The following is an 18,965-nucleotide window of genomic DNA, read 5'->3' as shown; positions in this document are numbered from 1 at the left end:
TGGATGTAGCAATCACAGATTGACCCTTTAAGTAAAACTTCTTTCACTAGTGTGACCTCCCCCTGGTCACTGTCTGTCTGCTGTTAGGCCCCTTGAACTGAAATTAACAGCTTGACTTGGGGGAAAAAATTGTTAATTATCTGTGTCTTAAAGTTGAAATGTTTGTCAGGACCCCAAGACCAATAATATATTTAAAAGAACAATAATAATCTTCAAACAGTCTCACCATGATGTGACAAAACATTTTTTTTATTTTCATTCATTGCAGTACAATAATTTACAGAAGGATAAGTAGAACACGTCCAGTACAATACAGAGCCTACATTAATTCAACAGAATCCACATGGAGGAGAAAGTGATCACTACAGAGAAAGACTGATGGATGGATGAATGGGCATACATTTTTCTTGAGCAGGTCCCCCCTGGAGTCAGTCAATGACTAAGGCAATCTTGGAAAAGCAAAGTCTGAACAGTTTCAGCTATTATTAATACATGCATTGCAGATTATGAGACCAGATAAGAGCAACAATAGCACCACTCTAAGCATTCACACTTCTGTCCAAGGTAAACACCGTTATCTACACAATATTCTTCCGATAACTCTTCTCCCAGAAACGTTTCCCTCGAGACTAGCTGATAAAAGGCTGGACATTTTAAGAGAAATGAGCAGATTATGCAACATCTATACAGGACTGCAATTGTAATGGGGCCACAGCTTTACAGATAGCATAAGAAACAAATGTAATGTTGTTAACAGGTGCAGATACTGAAGAATATATACTGTTCAAGATTGATTAAGAAAAGTTATTTTTTTCTCCTCCCTAAAAACTGGCAACTTTTTAAAGCCATCCATAATTTACTAAATCCATTTAGACCAAAATCCCTTATTTCTTGACTCTCGCTTTCTTTAAAAGGCATTGGGGATCTGTTAATCTCTTGTGGACAGTCTACTTGGTTAACCGAGGTTAGGGATCGGTGGACATAAAGGCTAAATAGCACATTTATTAACACAGAATTCAGCTTCAACCTACTGTACATAAGTATATAATGCTTTTTTTGTGTTGTGTACTGTAGTTGTTATATCTTAATTTGACCAGTTTTGTCACAGGAGTAAAATAATCCTGCAGCAGGATTTCATTAAGCTAATAAAAAATCCAAATGGGAAATGACTTTTGATTGGCTATAGTTTAGGTGTAGCCTATGGCTATATTTCAAATACACTTGTATGTCGTAGTGGAGACCAATATCCATCTTGTGTTATTAAGCTATAGAAAATAACGGTTGTTGATGTACGTTAGAATAAAGGTACTACTGCGACATTCAATCTGGTGCTTTGGCATTTGAGCGAGCGAGAGAAAAAGATAACTGCGGGGTTTCAGTGAATTTTTGTAAATGACAAGTCTCATTTGAATTTCCTGCGGTGCAGGAAAATTCTCAGCGACAACAGAATGATCACATTAAGATACAATATCTGTATCATTCAGTAAACCAGAAATTAATTGCTCCCAAATTATTTTTATTCTGGGCTTTATTTCTTCTGAACTATTTATGAAAACCCTCCATTTATATTTTGTTCGAAAATGTCTCAATTGGAGTGGAGTATATTCACTATATTAAGTACACATATTCTATCTGTTTAGCTGCAATTCCTTTTCTAGAATGGATTTAAACATTTCTGCTGTGGCCCCTCTTCACATTCACAATCTGTTTTTCAGAATAAAATAAAATAAAAGTATATCCTTCTGTTGACAACACAATAGCCTGAATTGTTGACTGGCTGGAGGAGTTTTTCATCTTATTCTGAAGTTGCTTTATGTTGCTGTGTTATGGGTTTTGTACATGGTAGGTTGCCATCACAGGCACTATGCAAGTCTTTGGCTTCCAGAACACTTTCACAGGGAAAACCCTTAAGAGCACTACAGACTAAAAGAGAGGCATCATCTCATTACTACTAATGCACGGAGAGTCATTCAGGCTAGTAAAGGATTGGTAGAATGCACTGCGAGTTTGTTTGAAGACCATAATACACCATTAAAACTTAAACAGAAAAAGAGGTCTGTGCAACGCCAATGCTGTTCATAGAACTAAGCAAACATAAGTTAAGTGTTAGCATGTTTAGCATTACCAGTGCATGTTGGACGGTTCTCATCTTTGTCATCAAAGTTACTCTCACTAGACATTTCTACGGTAGGTATTGCTGGGGCTTATAAAACTAGGGAGTCATTTTATATATTTTTTTCTTTTTTTAAGAGTATTTTCCAAAAGCAATTAACATTTCTGGAGTTATAAACTATTAATTAAAGTACTGTAAATTAACATGAAAACATAGCTGTTTTATTGGTTCGTATCGAATTAACTATGTCCATCCATCATTGGAAATATCTCTAATGGCAGTACAGTAACAGTAGTGGCATTATGGAGGAACAAAGTCATGAAGACATTAAGGCATTACATCCCTTTTAGGCAGGGGTAATTATCAATCTTCCACTGCATTGTGGGATAGCTGAACATAGTGCATTTGGGAAGTATTCAGACCCCTTGATTTTATTTCCCAAATATTATGTTACATCCTTATTCTAAAATGTATTATCGTTTTTTCCCCTCAATCTACACACAATACCCCATAATGACAAAGTAAAAATAGGTTTTTAGAATCTTTTGCAAATGTATGAAAAATAAAAAACTGAAATAACATTTACATAAGTATTCAGACCCTTTCCTCAGTACTTTGCTGAAGCACCTTTGGCAGCGATTACAGCCTTGAGTCTTCTTGGGTATGACGCAGATTCTGCAGATTCTCTCAAGCTCTGTCAGATTGGATGGGGAGCGTCGCTGCACAGCTATTTTCAGGTCTCTCCAGAGATGTTCGATTGGGTTCACGTCAGGGCTCTGGCTGGGCCACTCAAGGACATTCAGAGACTTACCAGAAGCCACTCCTGCGTTGTCTTGGCTATGTGCTTAGGGTTGTTGTCCTGTTGGAAGGTGAACCTTAACCCCAGTCTGAGGTCCTGAGCAGGTTTTCATCAAAGATCTCTCTGTACTTTGCTCCGTTCATATTTACCTCGATCCTGAAGGTTCTCCCATCTCCACAGAGGAACTCTGGAGCTCTGTCAAAGTGACCATCGGGTTCTTGGTCACCTCCCTGACCAAGGCCCTTCTCCCCCGATTGAACAGTTTGGCCGGGTAGCCAGCTCTAGGAAGAGTCTTTGTGGTACCAAACTTCTTCAATTTAAGAATGATGGAGGCCACTGTGTTCTTGGGGACCTTCAATGCTGCATAATTTATTTTGGTATCCTTCCCCAGATCTGTGCCTTGACACAATCCTGTCTCGAAGCTCTACGGACAATTCCTTCGACCTCATGGCTTGGTTTTTGCTCTGACATGCACTGTCAACTGTGGAATCTTCTAAACAGGTGTGTGCCTTTCCAAATCATGTCCAATCAATTGAATTTAACACAGGTGGACTCTAATCAAGTTGTAGAAACATCTCAAGGATGATAAATGGGAACAGGATGCACCGGAGCTCAATTTCGAGTCTCATAGCAAAGGGTCTGAATACTTACGTAAATAAGGTATCTGTTTTTTTATTTTTAATACAAAGAAATATTTTTTATGCAAATATTTCTTTAAACCTGTTTTCACTTTGTCATTATGGGGTATTGTGTGTAGGTTGATGAGGAAATTGTTTTTTTTTAATCCATTTTAGAATAAGGCTGTAACGTAAAAAAATAAATACTTTCCGAATGCACTGTAGCCATGATGTCTATGGGTCCTCCAACCAGAGATGCTTCCTGCCCCTCTCAATCCTGGCCTATCCTAGCCCTCTATGGGATGATCCACCAATCACCAGGCACAATCCCTCAAACCCTCACTGGACACGACCCCTCTGATCCTGGCTGAGGGATCCTGCCTTCTGGCCCCTTTCTCTTTGAGTGGTCAATGCATGAGGCCCCTCTCTGTGAGCCAGTTTTCATAACGGACCCTTCTCACTGTGTGGTTCCAGAGGCTTTGCCCTTGTGTCTGGTGAGTGCATCCTCAAGGAACCCTGCCAGCTTCTCACAGTCCTCCTGCATGGGGTTACACAGGGTTAGCAGTTAGATCATTACAGGATATCGATTATAATGATTAAGGCCATTTGCAATAACATTACGCAAAAATAATACCTACCTCACTTATGAAAGCGTAGTGAACAAGTTCATTGGCAAGGTCTTTGGAGCTGTCATCTGAAAGATTCATTCAAAATAGTTTAGCCTCATACAACAGTATGCAATACACTATTGGTGTGCATGGCCAAAGAGCTCTATTTTCATGTCATCCAACAAATGTAAACGACCTGGAGTTTACTAAATGGTATTGGCAACGGTGCTATGATCAGATGACATGAAAAATTTAGTTATTTGGCCAAGCACACCAGTGGTGGGTTTGGCATCCAAAATAAGGATGCATAAGCAGAAAATAACCCCATACCTACTGTTAAAATATGGTGGTGGATATTTGATGTTATGGGGCTATTTTGCTTCCACTGGTCCTGGGGCCCTTATTAAGGTCAACGGCATTATGAAGTTTACCAAGTACCAGGACAATGTAGCCCAAAACCTGGTTGCCTCAAATGGATCTTCCAGCAAGACAATAACCCCAAGCACACATCAATATCCACAAAGAAGTGGTTAATTGACCACAAAATCAACATTTTGCAATGGCCATCTCAGTCTCCAGACTGGAACCCCATTGAAAACCTGTGGTTTGAATTGAAGAGGGCAGTCCATAATTGCAAATTAATTATATCAAGGGTCTGCAAAGATTCTGTATGGAGGGTTGATCTAAGATCCCTCCCAATGTGTTCTCCAATCTCATAAAACCTTTGAGGAAAAGGCTCAGTGCCATTATCATCGCAAGGTGAGGTATTGAAAAAAGGGGTGTAAACAAAATCTTTCTCTGAGCAATTGTGTATTATAATTTTCACTTTTTTTTGAGCATACAATAGAGCCCAGTATTCGTATTTATTTACTTTTTGCTCATCTTTATCAAGGGTGGCAATAAATGTAACTTAACAGATATGAAAGTGTCCATTAGAACTCACTTGGAAGGATGTCACAGCTGAGTTGTCGATGGAGCTTGTCATCCATCTTAAGAAACAGAGAGAGCTAAGGAGAGGAGAGAGGAATACATTTCATTAACCCAGAATATGCTTATCCCCCAAATGCAATTAGTTGTGGGGATCCAAGGATAAAAAAAAATAAGTAGGGGGGGATGTTTTGTCGTGTCAGTTATGGTAACTGCAAAAGGCTGCCGTGAGGTGGACGCCATTACTTAAAAGAAGATTATAATCAAACTCACATGAGTTTTGGTCCCTTCTTCATTTGACTCCAAGTTACAGTGCATCTGAATCACCTGCAACACACCATCAGACCAACATTGCATTAGAGTGATAAGCGTACTTTAACATGCAACACTGTCTCTCTCACACAGACATAAACAAATAGAATGACATACAGACATACACACACAGACCTCACCTTTCTGCTCTCTGTCTCTTGGGGCTCAGGGGTGGGGGTCTTTACCGACTCCACCTGTTCATGGGACAGGGAGAGGGCACGGGGGACAGGGTGGGGCCGCGATAACGCAAAGTTCATGAGGGGGTATATCCCATTCCTGAGGAGGGGGATTCAGAATGAAGTCAGGAGCCATAGGTGCATATATAATACCCTTCACAATGAACAAGGCAGTCCTCTCAGGTTGCGTCCTAAATTGCACCTTATTCTCTATATAGTGTTCTACTTTTGACCTGAGCCCAATGGGTGAGTGGAATTAGCCCTTACTTGACGTCCTCCAGGAACTTGTCCAGCTCCAAAGGGGACACATGGGAGTACTTGAGCTGCACACCAGGCCGGTCGCCATGTTTTATCTCCGCCATGAGACCGTTGGGATCAAAGGACTTGGTCTTCTCCTCCACACAGTTCTCTGGGAGCAGGTCTGGATAGAGAGGGGAAAGGGAGCTTTACATGGATTCCATACCAGGTTGTCTATTAGCAAATTAAATAGAAAAATGTTTCCACTTCCATTGTAACAAAATATACGTCCCACAAAATCTACATAATTTATCAGCTGTCACATGACAAAAAGGAAATTAATGTGGAAACCTTTTCTCTCTCCCACAGGAATGGCTAGCCTGGATACCACTCTGTTTGTGTCATCATGCCACTCCTTGTCATACCAAACAGACTGGTACCCAGGCTAGCCAAACAGACTGGTTCCCCCGGCAAAAAAAAAGTGATTCCTCATGAAACCCAGACTAAAAAAAGACCATGATTTGGGGGATTTTCACAACATTTAATCCAAAGAACGGTCCTGTGGAGGAAGGAATGTTGACATATATTTGACAATTGTATCTAAAAGCATAATTGAGAAATAATTCATAAAAATTGGCATATTTCTGACATTTTGGCCTTACCCAGGCCTTCTTTAAGACTTCATAATGTTTAATTTGTAAGTGCTACAAAGCAAAATTTGGTGTCATATGAAAGCTTTACCACTTTCGCTGTAATGTGAGCAGTATTTTGATTACGATAATTGTTTTCTTTAATTCATTTATGAACATTGAAAAAACAATTTTTGATCTTTTTTCACTATATTGTTGAACATAATATACTCTACGGGCATATCAAATTTTATTTGTCACATGCGCCGAATACAACAGGTGTAGACCTTACAGTGAAATGCTTGCTTAAAGCCCTTAACCAACCATGTTGTTTTAAGAAAAAAAGTGTTCAAGTATTTACTAAAATAAACTTAAGTAAAACATTTAAAATAAAAAAAATCTACAAATAATTAAGGAGCAACAAAATAACACTAGCGAGGCTATATACAGGGGGTACCAGTACATTTACATTTGACATTTTAGTCATTTAGCAGACGCTCTTATCCAGAGCGACTTACAGTAGTGAATGCATACATTTTATAATTTACATTTTTTTTTATTTTAATTTTTAATTTTTTTTTGTACTGGCCCCCCGTGGGAATCGAACCCACAACCCTGGCGTTGCACACACCATGCTGGCGTTGCAAACACCATGCTCTACCAACTGAGCCACAGGGAAGCTACAGAGTCAATGTGCGGGGGCACAGGTTAGTCGAGGTAATTGAGGTAATGTTTACATGTAGGTAGAGGTAAAGCGATTATGCATGGATAATAAAGTTCCAGAGTGGGATCTCTGCTACTTTTACAGTTATGATCCAACTTGTAAGCATTACCAACAGAGTGAATATGAAAATGGATTCAAAATGGTCGCCCCCTACTGGCAATTTGCAGGATGTGCAATGATACAAGTAAAAGGAGGGTTGTGATTGGTTACATTACCTATGCCAATTTCTCTGTATAAAATGGGTCATAACTTTAAAACTAGCAGAGGTCCCACCCTGGAACTTTGATATGCCCGTAGAGCATATTATGTTCAACAATATAGTTAACAATTATTAAATTAAAACATTAGTTTTTTTAATTCATATTTTTCAATATTCATAAATGAATGTGGGAAAATGATTGAAATCAAAATACTACTCATTTTCGAACAAGCAGTAAAGCTTCATCTGACACCAATTTTGGTTTGTAGCGCTTACAAATGAAACATTACACCGTCTCAAAGGAGGCCTGTGTAAGGCCAAAATGTAATAAATACGCCATATTTGACAGTGTCCGATCGAGCAGGCGGTTCTAAATGTATAACTTTCATAGCTGTGTGATATAGATTGAGACCCACACACTTCCTTAAACCTAAAATAAGTAAAGAAGTCATTTTGTGTGGAAGTCAAACTTTGTTTGTCGGAGACAGACACAAAACACATGAATAGAACCAAGAAAAGGCGCCCTTTTCACAGCGCATCTCCCCTTGTCGATAGGGTGGACACGGCTGTTTAAATTGTCAAAATGTTGATTTAGACGTTCACAAATTTTGACTATCACTAATGTCATGATATTTTGGATAAAGTAATAAAGAAGGTGAAATATTTGGGTAGATGTTCCTAAAACTGATTAACTATATATCTATTATAAAGTATGTCATGAATTCACTATGATATCATCATATTTGAATATGGTTTATTATACTTGTATTATATACTAGATCATATGAGTTGAAAAGTGTTTTGTTCTTTGACATAAATAAAACATTCCAAGTGAAAGCGAAAGGCCATAGCTTTGAGGGGTGAAAAACTACTACATTATTCAAAATATTGCCTTCTTGGTAGGTTGTTGAATACAGCCATATCAAAACAGTGCAAAACGGCTGTCAGCTCAAAAGGTTTTATTTTTCAATTATGCTTTTAGATACAAATATCAAATCCTTCCTCCAATTCTATGGATGAAATGTTGTGAACATCCCCAAAATCATGGTATTTTTTTGTCTGGGTTTCGTGAGGAATCACTCAAATGGCAATTCCACATATTGCATGCTGTGTGCTTTGGGGCTCCAGAGGTGAGGACTGAGGAAACACTCACACTGGTTGCTGATGAGGCAGTGGGCAGCCAGAAGCTTGAGGGAGTGGACCTCAAACAGCACGCGGTGGAATAGCAGGTCGTGGGCTGTGGGCCGCTGCTTGGCTTCATGACGTACACATGACTGGGTGAACTCCTACAAGAGGGAGTGGAGCCAAGTTAAAGCTATGTAGTGTAGTGGTTAGGGTTTGATAAATGTAAAGTATGTCAAATTCCATTTAAAATGTGAAGTTTGATTTAACTTGACCAGATGGTTTTCTTTCCTGACCATGTGACCAAACAAGGAAAAACTCTGTCAGGAATGGTCAGGTCACATAGTCAAGGAAACTTCCTGTCCCTATTGACAGCGGCAGGTAGCCTAGTGGGTAGAGCGTTGGGCAGTAACCGAAAGGTTGCTGGATCGAATCCCCGAGTTGACAAGGTAAAAATCTGTCGTTCTGCCCCTGAACAAGGCAGTTCCCTGGTAGACCGTCATTGTAAAATAAGAATTTGTTCTTAACTGACTTACCTAGTTAAATAAATACAATTGACAAGGTGTTTGTTTTAATCAGAGAAAGATTGTGTTTTTGTGCATTTGCACACTGTGTTGCTAGGCTATATTTGGGCCATGAAAGGAAACATGAGTGAGACTCACTCTCATGAGGGGATCCTCCAAAGACTGGCCTGCGTTGGTGATGGCCTCCTTGGACACAACAGCATCCCCATTAGCCTGGATTTCCAGGACAGCCATCTATAAATAAATTAGATTATGTTAAGAATGGACATCAGAAGCGGTGCGTGGGTAAAATATACCAGGGAAGCCAAGGCAGGTTGTAATATGACTTTTTTCCCCTATGTGTTGTGATACAGTTGAAGTCGGAAGTTTACAAACACCTTAGCCAAATACATTTAAACTCAGTTTTTCACAATTCCTGACATTTAATCCTAGTAAAAATTCCCTGTTTTAGGTCAGTTAGGATCACCACTTTATTTTAAGAATGTTTAATGTCAGAATAATAGTAGAGAGAATGATTCATTTCAGCTTTAATTTTTTTCATCATATTCCCAGTTCGTCAGAAGTTCACATACACTCAATTAGTATTTGGTAGCATTGTCTTTTAAATTGTTTAACTTGGGTCAAACGTTTTGGGTAGCCTTCCACAAGCTTCCCACAATAAGTTGGGTGAATTTTGGCCCATTCCTCCTGACAGAGCTGGTGTAACGGAGCCAGGTTTGTAGGCCTCCTTGCTTGCTTGCACACCCCTTTTCAGTTCTGCCCACACATTTTCTATAGGATTGAGGTCAGGGCTTTGTGATGGCCACTCCAATACCTTGACTTCGTTGTCCTTAAGCCATTTTGCCACAACTTTGGAAGTATACTTGGGGTCATTGTCCATTTGGAAGACCCATTTGCGACCAAGCTTTAACTTCCTGACTGATGTGTTGAGATGTTGCTTCAATATATCCACATAATTTCCCATCCTCATGATGCCATCTATTTTGTGAAGTGCACCAGTTTCTCCTGCAGCAAAGCACCCCCAGAACATGATGCTGTCACCCCTGTGCTTCATGGTTGGGATGGTGTTCTTCAGCTTGCAAGCCTCCCCCTTTTTCCTCCAAACATAACGATGGTCATTATGACCAAACAGTTCTATTTGTGTTTCATCAGATCAGAGGACATTTCTCCAAAAGTACGAGCTTTGTCCCCATGTGCAGTTTGCAACTGTAGTCTGGCTTTTTATGGCGTTTTTTTCCTTGCTGAGCGGCCTTTCAGGTTATGTCGATATATGACTCGTTTTACTGTGGATATAGATACTTTTGTACCTGTTTTCTCCATCTTCACAAGGTCCTTTGCTGTTGTTCTAGGATTGATTTGCACTTTTCGCACCAAAGTGCGTTCATCTCTAGGAGACAGAACGCGTCTCCTTCCTGAGCGGTATGACGGCTGCGTGGTCCGAATGGTATTTATACTTGCCTACTATTGTTTGTACAGATGAACGTGGTACCTTCAGGCGCTTGGAAATTGCTCCCAAGGATGAACCCGACTTGTGGAGGTCAGCAAAAAAAGGTCTTGGCTGATTTCTTTTGATTTTCCCATGATGTCAAGCAAAGAGGCACTGAGTTTGAAGGTAGGCCTCCAATTGACTCAAATTATGTGAATTAGCCTATCAGGAGCTTCTAAAGCCATGACATTTTCTGGAATTTTCCAAGCTATTTAAAGGCACAGTCAACTGAGTGTATGTAAACCTCTGACCCACTGGAATTGTGATACAACTGTAAACATTTGTTGGAGAAATTACGTGTCATGCACAAAGTAGATGTCCTAACCGACTTGCCAAAACTATAGTTTATTAATAAGACATTTGTGGAGTGGTTGAAAAACTAGTTTTAATGACTCTACCATAAGTGTATGTAAACTTCCAACTGTAATTGCATTGTTTGCTAGTTCATATGCCTTGACACTGTGATATTTACGCCTAAGGCCGAGACAATAAGAAGACACAATGGCAGAATAAATTCAACCACACCTTTGTTTCATCATAAAACCAGAGAGCAACATCTGTCCGGTGAATGCGTAAAAATATATTGCATGTAACAAACAGTTTTATGACATACAGCAAGGTCAAGCAAGTAAAATGTTCTGACATTTTCAGACTACAAAACAACTATTGCTTTATAACCAAGGCGAGTTACCAAGTTGCAAAGAACAGGCGCTGCTTCCACTATTCCAGCACCATTTCAACATCATCTAATCACCTAATAGTGTCAACTAAAAGATACCAAAAACGATTTAGTCCAATCAACATAAGCTATATGATGTGGCTATCCATGGTAATGATTTATGTGTGTGTGACTCTACTTGCAGAGAAATGCCAATACCACCCTCTTTCATGTTGCCTAAACGGTCTATGACTCTGTGATACAAGCTTTGTGTTTTTGTTGTCCTAGGCCACCTAGCTAAAATACTTGCTCGCTAGCCTAACTTCCCTTTCATGCGCAATGATGTGCCAGGCAAGCTAGTTAACATTAGCCTAACGTTTCTACATCTAGCTACATGTTGAACTTACATCCTCTCAGGCCAGGGGCACAACGTATGAATTAATGGTTGGATCAGAATCACCATTATAATCATTGGCCAGTACAGAGAATTAAGTAAAACCACAAGTCCAAATCCCTATCTCCATCCATGGTGAATTTAGGAAAGGAACAATTTTAGCTAGCTAGCTACCGGAGGATAACGACAGCTTCTAATGTGATGTGATTGGTCTGAAGCCCAATCCAAACTGGCTTCCCTTGGCATTCATGAATACATACCACTGATGGACATGGGTGTATTTGTATGGTCTGTGCGGTGTGTTCTGCTATACACAGTGTCTGAAATATTAGGCAGAGAGAGGACATGTGTGTACTGTGCTTAGGAACACAACTTGAAGGTCTACAAAGAGGACAATGCAACACATCTATATTATAATACACTGAAGCAGGGTCTACTCCTACAATTTTGCACAGATTTTCATAAAAGAAGCGCATCATCCAGTTACATGGTACTGGCCACTTAATATTCCGCAGTGTTTTGTATTATTTATCCAAAATGCTAATTGACTTGACATTCCAAATGACCATTAAATAAAGCCCCGGGTGACTATTTATATTAGGCTTTATTGAGTTTGACAAAGATTTACATTTAAAAAAAAATAAGAAATAACTATGGCGTCATGGCAATGCCATTTTGCTCCCAAGGCAAAGCCTATAAAAGCGTGGGTCCAGCCGCTCAGTGTATATAAACAATAATCATGCAACAGTAGGCTATTAAACTAACCTATTCTAAATTGATCACAGATCATGACATTTACCCGAAAGAATTTGGCTACATTTAGCCTACATACACTACCGTTCAAAAGTTTGGTGTCACTTAGAAATGGCCTTGTTTTTGAAAGAAAAGCACATTTTTTTTGTCCATTTAAAACAATGATCAAATTGATCAGAAATACAGTGTAGACTTTGAGTTGCAAAGAAAAAGCCATATCTCAGACTGGCCAATAAAAAGAAAAGATTAAGATGGGCAAAAGAACACAGACACTGGACAGAGGAACTCTGCCTAGGAGGCCAGCATCCTGGAGTCGCCTCTTCACTGTTGAAGTTGAGACTGGTGTTTTGCGGGTACTATTTAATGAAGCTGCCAGTTGAGGACATGTGAGGCGTCTGTTTCTCAAACTAGACACTAATGTACTAGTCCTCTTGCTCAGTTGTGCACCGGGGCCTCCCACTCCTCTTTCTATTCTAGTTAGTCAGTTCACGCTGTTCTGTGAAGGGAGTAGTACACAGCGTTGTTCGAGATCTTCAGTTTTTGGGCAATTTCTCGCATGGAATAGCCTTCATTTCTCAGAATAAGAATAGACTGACAAGTTTCAGAAGGAAGTTCTTTGTTCCTGGCCATTCTGAGCCTGTAATCGAACCCACAAATGCTGATGCTCCAGATACTCAACTAGTCTAAAGAAGGTCAGTTTTATTGCTTCTTTAATCAGAACAACAGTTTTCAGCTGTGCTAACAATTGCAAAAGAGTTTTCTAATGATCAATTGTTTATAAAGATGTGCTGTAAAGAAGGTCTGTAGCAACATTTTGGTGTTATGTTTGTGTGCCTGTTCATGGCAGGCACTTGGGTATCAGAAGCCACTGTTTTGATCATGAATGCTTGATAGGTGATGTTTGTGCTACTGTTGTGGAATTCACAATGCTATAGGCCCTATTACCTTACCACTGTAATGTATCCTTTTTCCTGTGTAAGCCTACATAAGAAAAACTTTAAGAGAACAATAAAAAAAAATGAAGAGCAAACTCCATTTCCTGATGTTAATCTTTTCTGTACGGATTGTCACAGGCCTACACATTTCAATAACTTAATACAACTGTTTTATATACACAAAGCTCAGATTTGCTAGCAGTGCTTCACTGTCCTAAAAGACAAAATTCATTGATTAGAATGAAATACTTTTCTTATCGTCCGTAAGGACGGAGAGTAAGGTTTATAATACATTTATAAACTATTGCAGCTGGGTGCTCACCTCTAGAGCACAAATCCCAAAGGAGAAGATGTCAATGGCATAGTCATCCTCAGCCGCTAGACACAGAGAGAGAGAGAACGTTTATTCTAACATGTATGATATTAACTGCCTAGTCACAGCATGGTGGGAATTTCCGTAGTGAAACTGGCAACCAATAAAAGTATGAAGACCAGACAGAATCGAGGAAGGCTCAGTAAAACGCTCACAGCCGTATTCAGGAGAGAAGAAGTGCAGGTTCCTCTGCTCGTCTCGGTGTGCACGGACTTTACCATGAACACTGGCCTCCGGAAACACTGGGAGGACAAGACAGACAGCTAGAAAAATCAAACCCAGACCACACAGAATATTGTGACGTTCACTGATAATTAGATGTGCGGCACACTTATATGGTTCTTACCATTCACAAACAACCGGTGCCATACTGTGGATAGAAAAGAGCAGGGTGTCCAGTATTAACTTCAGTTGCATAGATAGAAGAACAATGATAATACATATTTGGGCAATTGTAGTACACACAATGTACAGTATAGGGGTTTGCTAGCATGCAATGCTAACTGTTACTGCTACCATTTATTCAGATGAAGCTCTCAAGTCACAATTGAACTGTTCCTAATGCATGTTACCACAGGGTTAGGTATAGGTTATATTTAGGTTAGGATTAGGTAGAAAGTCTGCAGTCTAAGACCTGAGCCAATCTTGATGAGGCCGTTGTGTTGGATGAAGATGGTGTCACAGGTCAGGTTGCCATGGATGATGGGCGGCTCACAGGAGTGCAGGTAACTGGGGGTAAATAAGATGGCAATTGAAGATCCATTCACTTGACTGAACACTTTGGCCCTGGAGAGCTGCTGGAACATGATTAGTAAAATCAGATATGTTAGTGCTGGACTGGAACAAGAGTTAAAGACCCCAGTCCTAGATTAATAGTTCAGACTGCCATTGGATATAAATCGAGGGGATGAGAGAAAGTTATTGGTCTTACCTGAGGGCAGAGAGAATTTGGGTACACCATCTCTTCCAAGCCTGGAATGACAGAGTGAACAGCAGACACTTAAATAGTGGAATACGGTATGCGGGAACAGTAAACATACAATTATGACTGCAAATACTGTTTCCTGAAGGAGGGAAACGAGGTACAACACAGCTATGGGGAGTTGGCTCGCTAGCACCCTCTACTGAATAACATTAGAATCGCGCCTGACAAGGATTCATCCTTTCAATTCAGTACCCCACTTCACTGAGCCCAGAACTAGGCAGCATGGGGCCGAACAGGTGTTGTACCTTGTTTCCCTCTTTCAGGGAACAGTAGTTATAGTCATAATGGAACATTCCATTTCAGTCGGTCAGCTTGGTACAACATGGTTATGGGGATATGAAATCACGCCCAAGTGGACACCAAATGAAATAGCCTACCCAGAATTCCAACCCGACAGGAAAACCTGTGGTACTTGGGTATTGTGCAATCAGCCTATCTGCAATTTGCCCTGCCTAATGACCTTCTCATGCCCCAGTTGAAAGCATGATATGGGCTACACTGGGGGCAGTGACATCAAGCGATAAAACCTCACAAAAGTGCGTGGTGATGCCCAACTCACCACAGCACAAATATCTCCTACAGGCAACCCTTTAAACAACACCCAAGATGCCACCAGACCCCTGGTGTAGGTAATTCTTGCCTTTTGCTGTCATATGCCAGAGCAATAGCCTCCACAATCCAGTGGGAGAGACGCTGCTTAGAAAGCACTCTACCACAAGCCGGATTACCAAAACTAATAGTTGGTCGCACAAACTGACACCCCTGGTCCGCTCAATATACCTGCGTAACGCCATTACCGGCCATAGGGCATGTAACTTTCATTGCTCCTCAGAAGCAAACGGAGGAGGCAGAAATGGAAAAAGTTCAAAAGCTAGAGACCTGTAGGACATAGTCATGACCTTAGGGGTGAAGGCTGCATAAGGACGCAACGTCACCTTTGAGTTGTCAAGGGCGGGGTGGGGTGAACGGATAACGCATGGAGATCTCCAACGTGTTAAGCCGAGGCCAAAGCCACGAGCAGTACGGTCTTGTAGGAGAGGATCTTCAGATGACCACCCTGGAGAGGAAAGTCAACTTCAGTCCCAGCAAGCTTTCTAAGCAAGGCTACACGGCTCTCGGGAGAGCTTGTACGCAGCAGGAGACAGCGGTCGCAAAAGCTGGTTCGATCCAGGGCAGCCTGAGCATGCACTCAGTCGAGACATACAAGACAACACTTGTGAGTATCATTCAAAGACATGGTGAAACCGCATGACTGTGGGCAAGGTTGTGACCCGGCTTAACAGACTATGTCGACTCATTCGTGCCAGTCATTTTACTTAAAACCAGGGTTGGGGAGTTACATGTAATCTGATTCCCAAAAAACGGTAAATCTGTTACGTTACTAGTAATCAGATTAGACACTTTTGAAAAATTTGATGATTATATCTTTAGAAAGAATGGTTGGTAGAAAAAAATACATTGACACCTTTGTTTTCTCAATGATATTCAATTCAGCATTGAAAATAGGCGCAAGTTTAAGTTTGTTACACCTGAGCGAGTTTAACCACAAGTCAGAGACCACTATGATGATGACACCAAATGCGTTTGATGGATCCTTTTGGTCTTCTTCTAATGCCTTTTAAGAGGAAAGTAATCCAAAAGTCATGGAAACTAATCAGATTACGTTACCGCTTTAAGGTAATCCAAAAGTTGCGTTACTGATAAAAATGTTGGATAGGTAACTAGTAAATGTAATAGACTACATTTAAAAAGTAACCTAACCAACCCTGATTACAACCAGTTAGGGAGGCAAAACAGGCAGAAGAATAACTAACAAATTGAAAGGAAACTTCACAAAACTAGTTCCCAAACTTTAACAAACAATGTCCAGAAGGATGAGCGTGTCCTCCTGGGACAGTAAAGTTGGAGTAAAGTATTTATTTGGTCCTAACTTGAATACCACTTTTTCCATATGGAGCTGACCGACAAAGGGAACTACCAAAGTATAATCGTCAGAGACGTGCTCAGTAGGGCACAAGGTAGAAAAACGTTTTCAAACGGAGAAAGTAAATCTGTGTTCTTATTGGACAGTTCAGGTATAACATTTGAAACAGGGAGGTTTCTCCCTACTGAACACAACCCAACTCATGGTACTGTGGGAATCAACAAGTATGTCATTAACTGACTAGTGTCACGGATGTCAGAGGGTATTTCCCCTATGGGAGAGACACTGACCTTGACATTCATGGTCTTGTGGTTTTTCTTGGTTTTCTTGAGAAACTGCTTTAGGCTTCCTGAGGACATGTACTCTGTGATAAAGATGACCTGTCCAACAGATTAGTAGAAAGAGATACTATCAGTCTGCCGACCAAACCAAGAGATGAAGGGAGAGAAACATTTCCTGAGAGTGAGTGAGAATGATCTATTATGAAAAAAAATATAAACGCAACATGCAACAATTTCAAAGATTTTACTGAGTTAGAAGGAAATCAGTCAATTTAGAAGGAAATCAGTCAATTTAAATAAATTCATTAGGCCCTAATCTATGGATTTTACATAACTGGGTAGGGGCGCAGCCATGGGTGGACTTGGGAGGGCATAGGCCCACCCACTTGGGAAGCCATGCCCACCCACTGGGGAGCCAGGCCCAGCCAATCAGAATTCGTTTTTCCCCACAAAAGGGCTTTATTACAGGCAGAAATGCTCTTCAACACCCCCTTCCCATCCTCAGATGATCCCGCCGATGAAGGAGCCGGATGTGGAGGTCCTGGGCTGGCGTGGTCACACGTGGTCTGTGGTTGTGAGGCCGGTTGGACGTACTGCCAAGTTCACTAAAAACGACATTGGAGGCGGCTTATGGTAGAGAAATTAACATAAAATTCTCTGGCAACAGCTCTGGTGGATATTCCTGCAGTCAGCATGTCAATTGAACACTCCATCAAAACTGTGTTGTATGACAAAACTGTACATTTTAGAGTGGCCTTTTATTGTCCCCAGTGTAACAGTATAGCTTCCGTCCCTCTCCTCGCCCCTACCTGGGCTCGAACCAGGGACCCTCTGCACACATCAACAACCACCTCCCAAGAAGCATCGTTACCCATAGCTCCACAAAAGCCGCGGCCCTTGCAGAGCAAGGGAAACAACTACTTCAAGGTCTCAGAGCGAGTGACGTCACTGATTGAAACGCTATTATCGCGCACCCCGCTAAGTAGCTAGACATTTCGCACAGGTTGCACCTTTTGTAATTATCATGCTGTTTAATCAGCTTCTTGATATGCCACACCGGTCAGGTGGATGGATTATCTTGGAAAATGAGAAATCCTCATTAAACACATTTATGCACAACATTTGAAAGAAATAAGCTTTTTGTGAGAATGGAACATTTCTGGGATCTTTTATTTCAGCTCATGAAACATGGGACCAACACTTTATATGTTGTGTTTATGTTTTTGTTCAATATAGATAGCAGACATACCCGAGCTTGACTCTCTCTCATGTCCAGCCAGTACTTATGGAACTTGACTATATTTGGGTGCTCAACCTGCATCAGGTTCTCAAACATCTCCTTTATCTTTTCCTGAAAAACAGATGGGGTGGGGAGAGGTTTGAGTACATACAGTACCAGTCAAAAGTTTGGACACCTACTCATTCAAGGTTTTTTCTTTATTTTTACTATTTTCTACATTGTAGAATAATAGTGAAGACATCAAAACTATGAAATAACACATATAGAATCATGTAGTAACCAAAATATATATTTGAGATTCTTCAAATAAGGCTATCTTCTGTATACCACCCCTACCTTGTCACAACACAACTGATTGTCTCAAACGCATTAAGAAGGAAAGAAATTCCACAAATTAACTTTTAACAAGGCACACCTGTTAATTGAAATGCATTCCGGTGACTACCTCATGAAGCTGGTTGAGAGAATGCCAAGAGTGTGCAAAGTTGTCATCAAGAAGAATCTGAAATATAAAATATATTTTGATTGATTTAACACTTTCTTGGTTACTACATGATTCCATATGTGTTATTTAATAGTTTTGATGTCTTCACTATTATTCTACAATGTAGAAAATAGTAAAAAAAATAAAGAAAAAAAACCTTGAATAAGATGGTGTCCAAGCTTTTGACTGGTACTGTATGTAGGTGGTTTGCCAAAATATGCACTTCTAAATCATTGACTTCTACTTCCATTGGTGAGCTTTCTCTGGAGAATGAAAGTACATTGAATTGAACCAGAGGAGGCTGGTGGGAGGAGCTATGGGAGGACAGGCTCATTGTAATGGCTGGAATGAAATAAATGGAACGGTATCAAACACATCAAACCTATAGAAACCACGTTTGACTCCGTTCCATTGATTCAGCCATTACAATGATCTCCCACCAGCCTCCTCTAATTGGAACATATA

The 18,965-nt window shown here is 40.4% G+C and overlaps 1 protein-coding gene across 4 annotated transcripts in view; it reads right to left on the bottom strand.

Moving 5' to 3' along the window:
- Positions 1-3,474: 3,474 nt before the first annotated feature.
- LOC106578669 (nuclear receptor-binding protein 2) overlaps positions 3,475-18,965 on the bottom strand; it is a 58,139-nt gene continuing 42,648 nt past the window's right edge. The window contains exons 3-17 of one of the 4 annotated variants that reach the window (XM_045702202.1): positions 18,026-18,127; positions 16,786-16,875; positions 14,518-14,558; positions 14,221-14,315; positions 13,933-13,956; positions 13,742-13,849; positions 13,536-13,591; positions 9,126-9,221; positions 8,495-8,627; positions 5,820-5,973; positions 5,517-5,652; positions 5,338-5,391; positions 5,081-5,144; positions 4,168-4,223; positions 3,479-4,067 (exon numbers count right to left, since the gene is read on the bottom strand). In XM_045702202.1, coding sequence (XP_045558158.1) covers positions 3,987-4,067; positions 4,168-4,223; positions 5,081-5,144; positions 5,338-5,391; positions 5,517-5,652; positions 5,820-5,973; positions 8,495-8,627; positions 9,126-9,221; positions 13,536-13,591; positions 13,742-13,849; positions 13,933-13,956; positions 14,221-14,315; positions 14,518-14,558; positions 16,786-16,875; positions 18,026-18,127 — 1,290 coding nt within the window. In that variant the 3' untranslated portion in view covers positions 3,479-3,986. Of the gene's footprint in view, positions 4,068-4,167; positions 4,224-5,080; positions 5,145-5,337; positions 5,392-5,516; positions 5,653-5,819; positions 5,974-8,494; positions 8,628-9,125; positions 9,222-13,535; positions 13,592-13,741; positions 13,850-13,932; positions 13,957-14,220; positions 14,316-14,517; positions 14,559-16,785; positions 16,876-18,025; positions 18,128-18,965 lie in introns of all 4 variants that reach the window. The other 3 variants (XM_014157739.2, XM_045702203.1, XM_045702205.1) reach the window with 3 other exon arrangements.

The sequence above is a fragment of the Salmo salar genome, chromosome ssa19 (assembly GCF_905237065.1).
Source record: "Salmo salar chromosome ssa19, Ssal_v3.1, whole genome shotgun sequence".
Classification (NCBI taxonomy): domain Eukaryota; kingdom Metazoa; phylum Chordata; class Actinopteri; order Salmoniformes; family Salmonidae; genus Salmo; species Salmo salar.
Note: the sequence above shows the minus strand (reverse complement) of the source record. Positions and strands in the feature narration are given on the sequence as shown.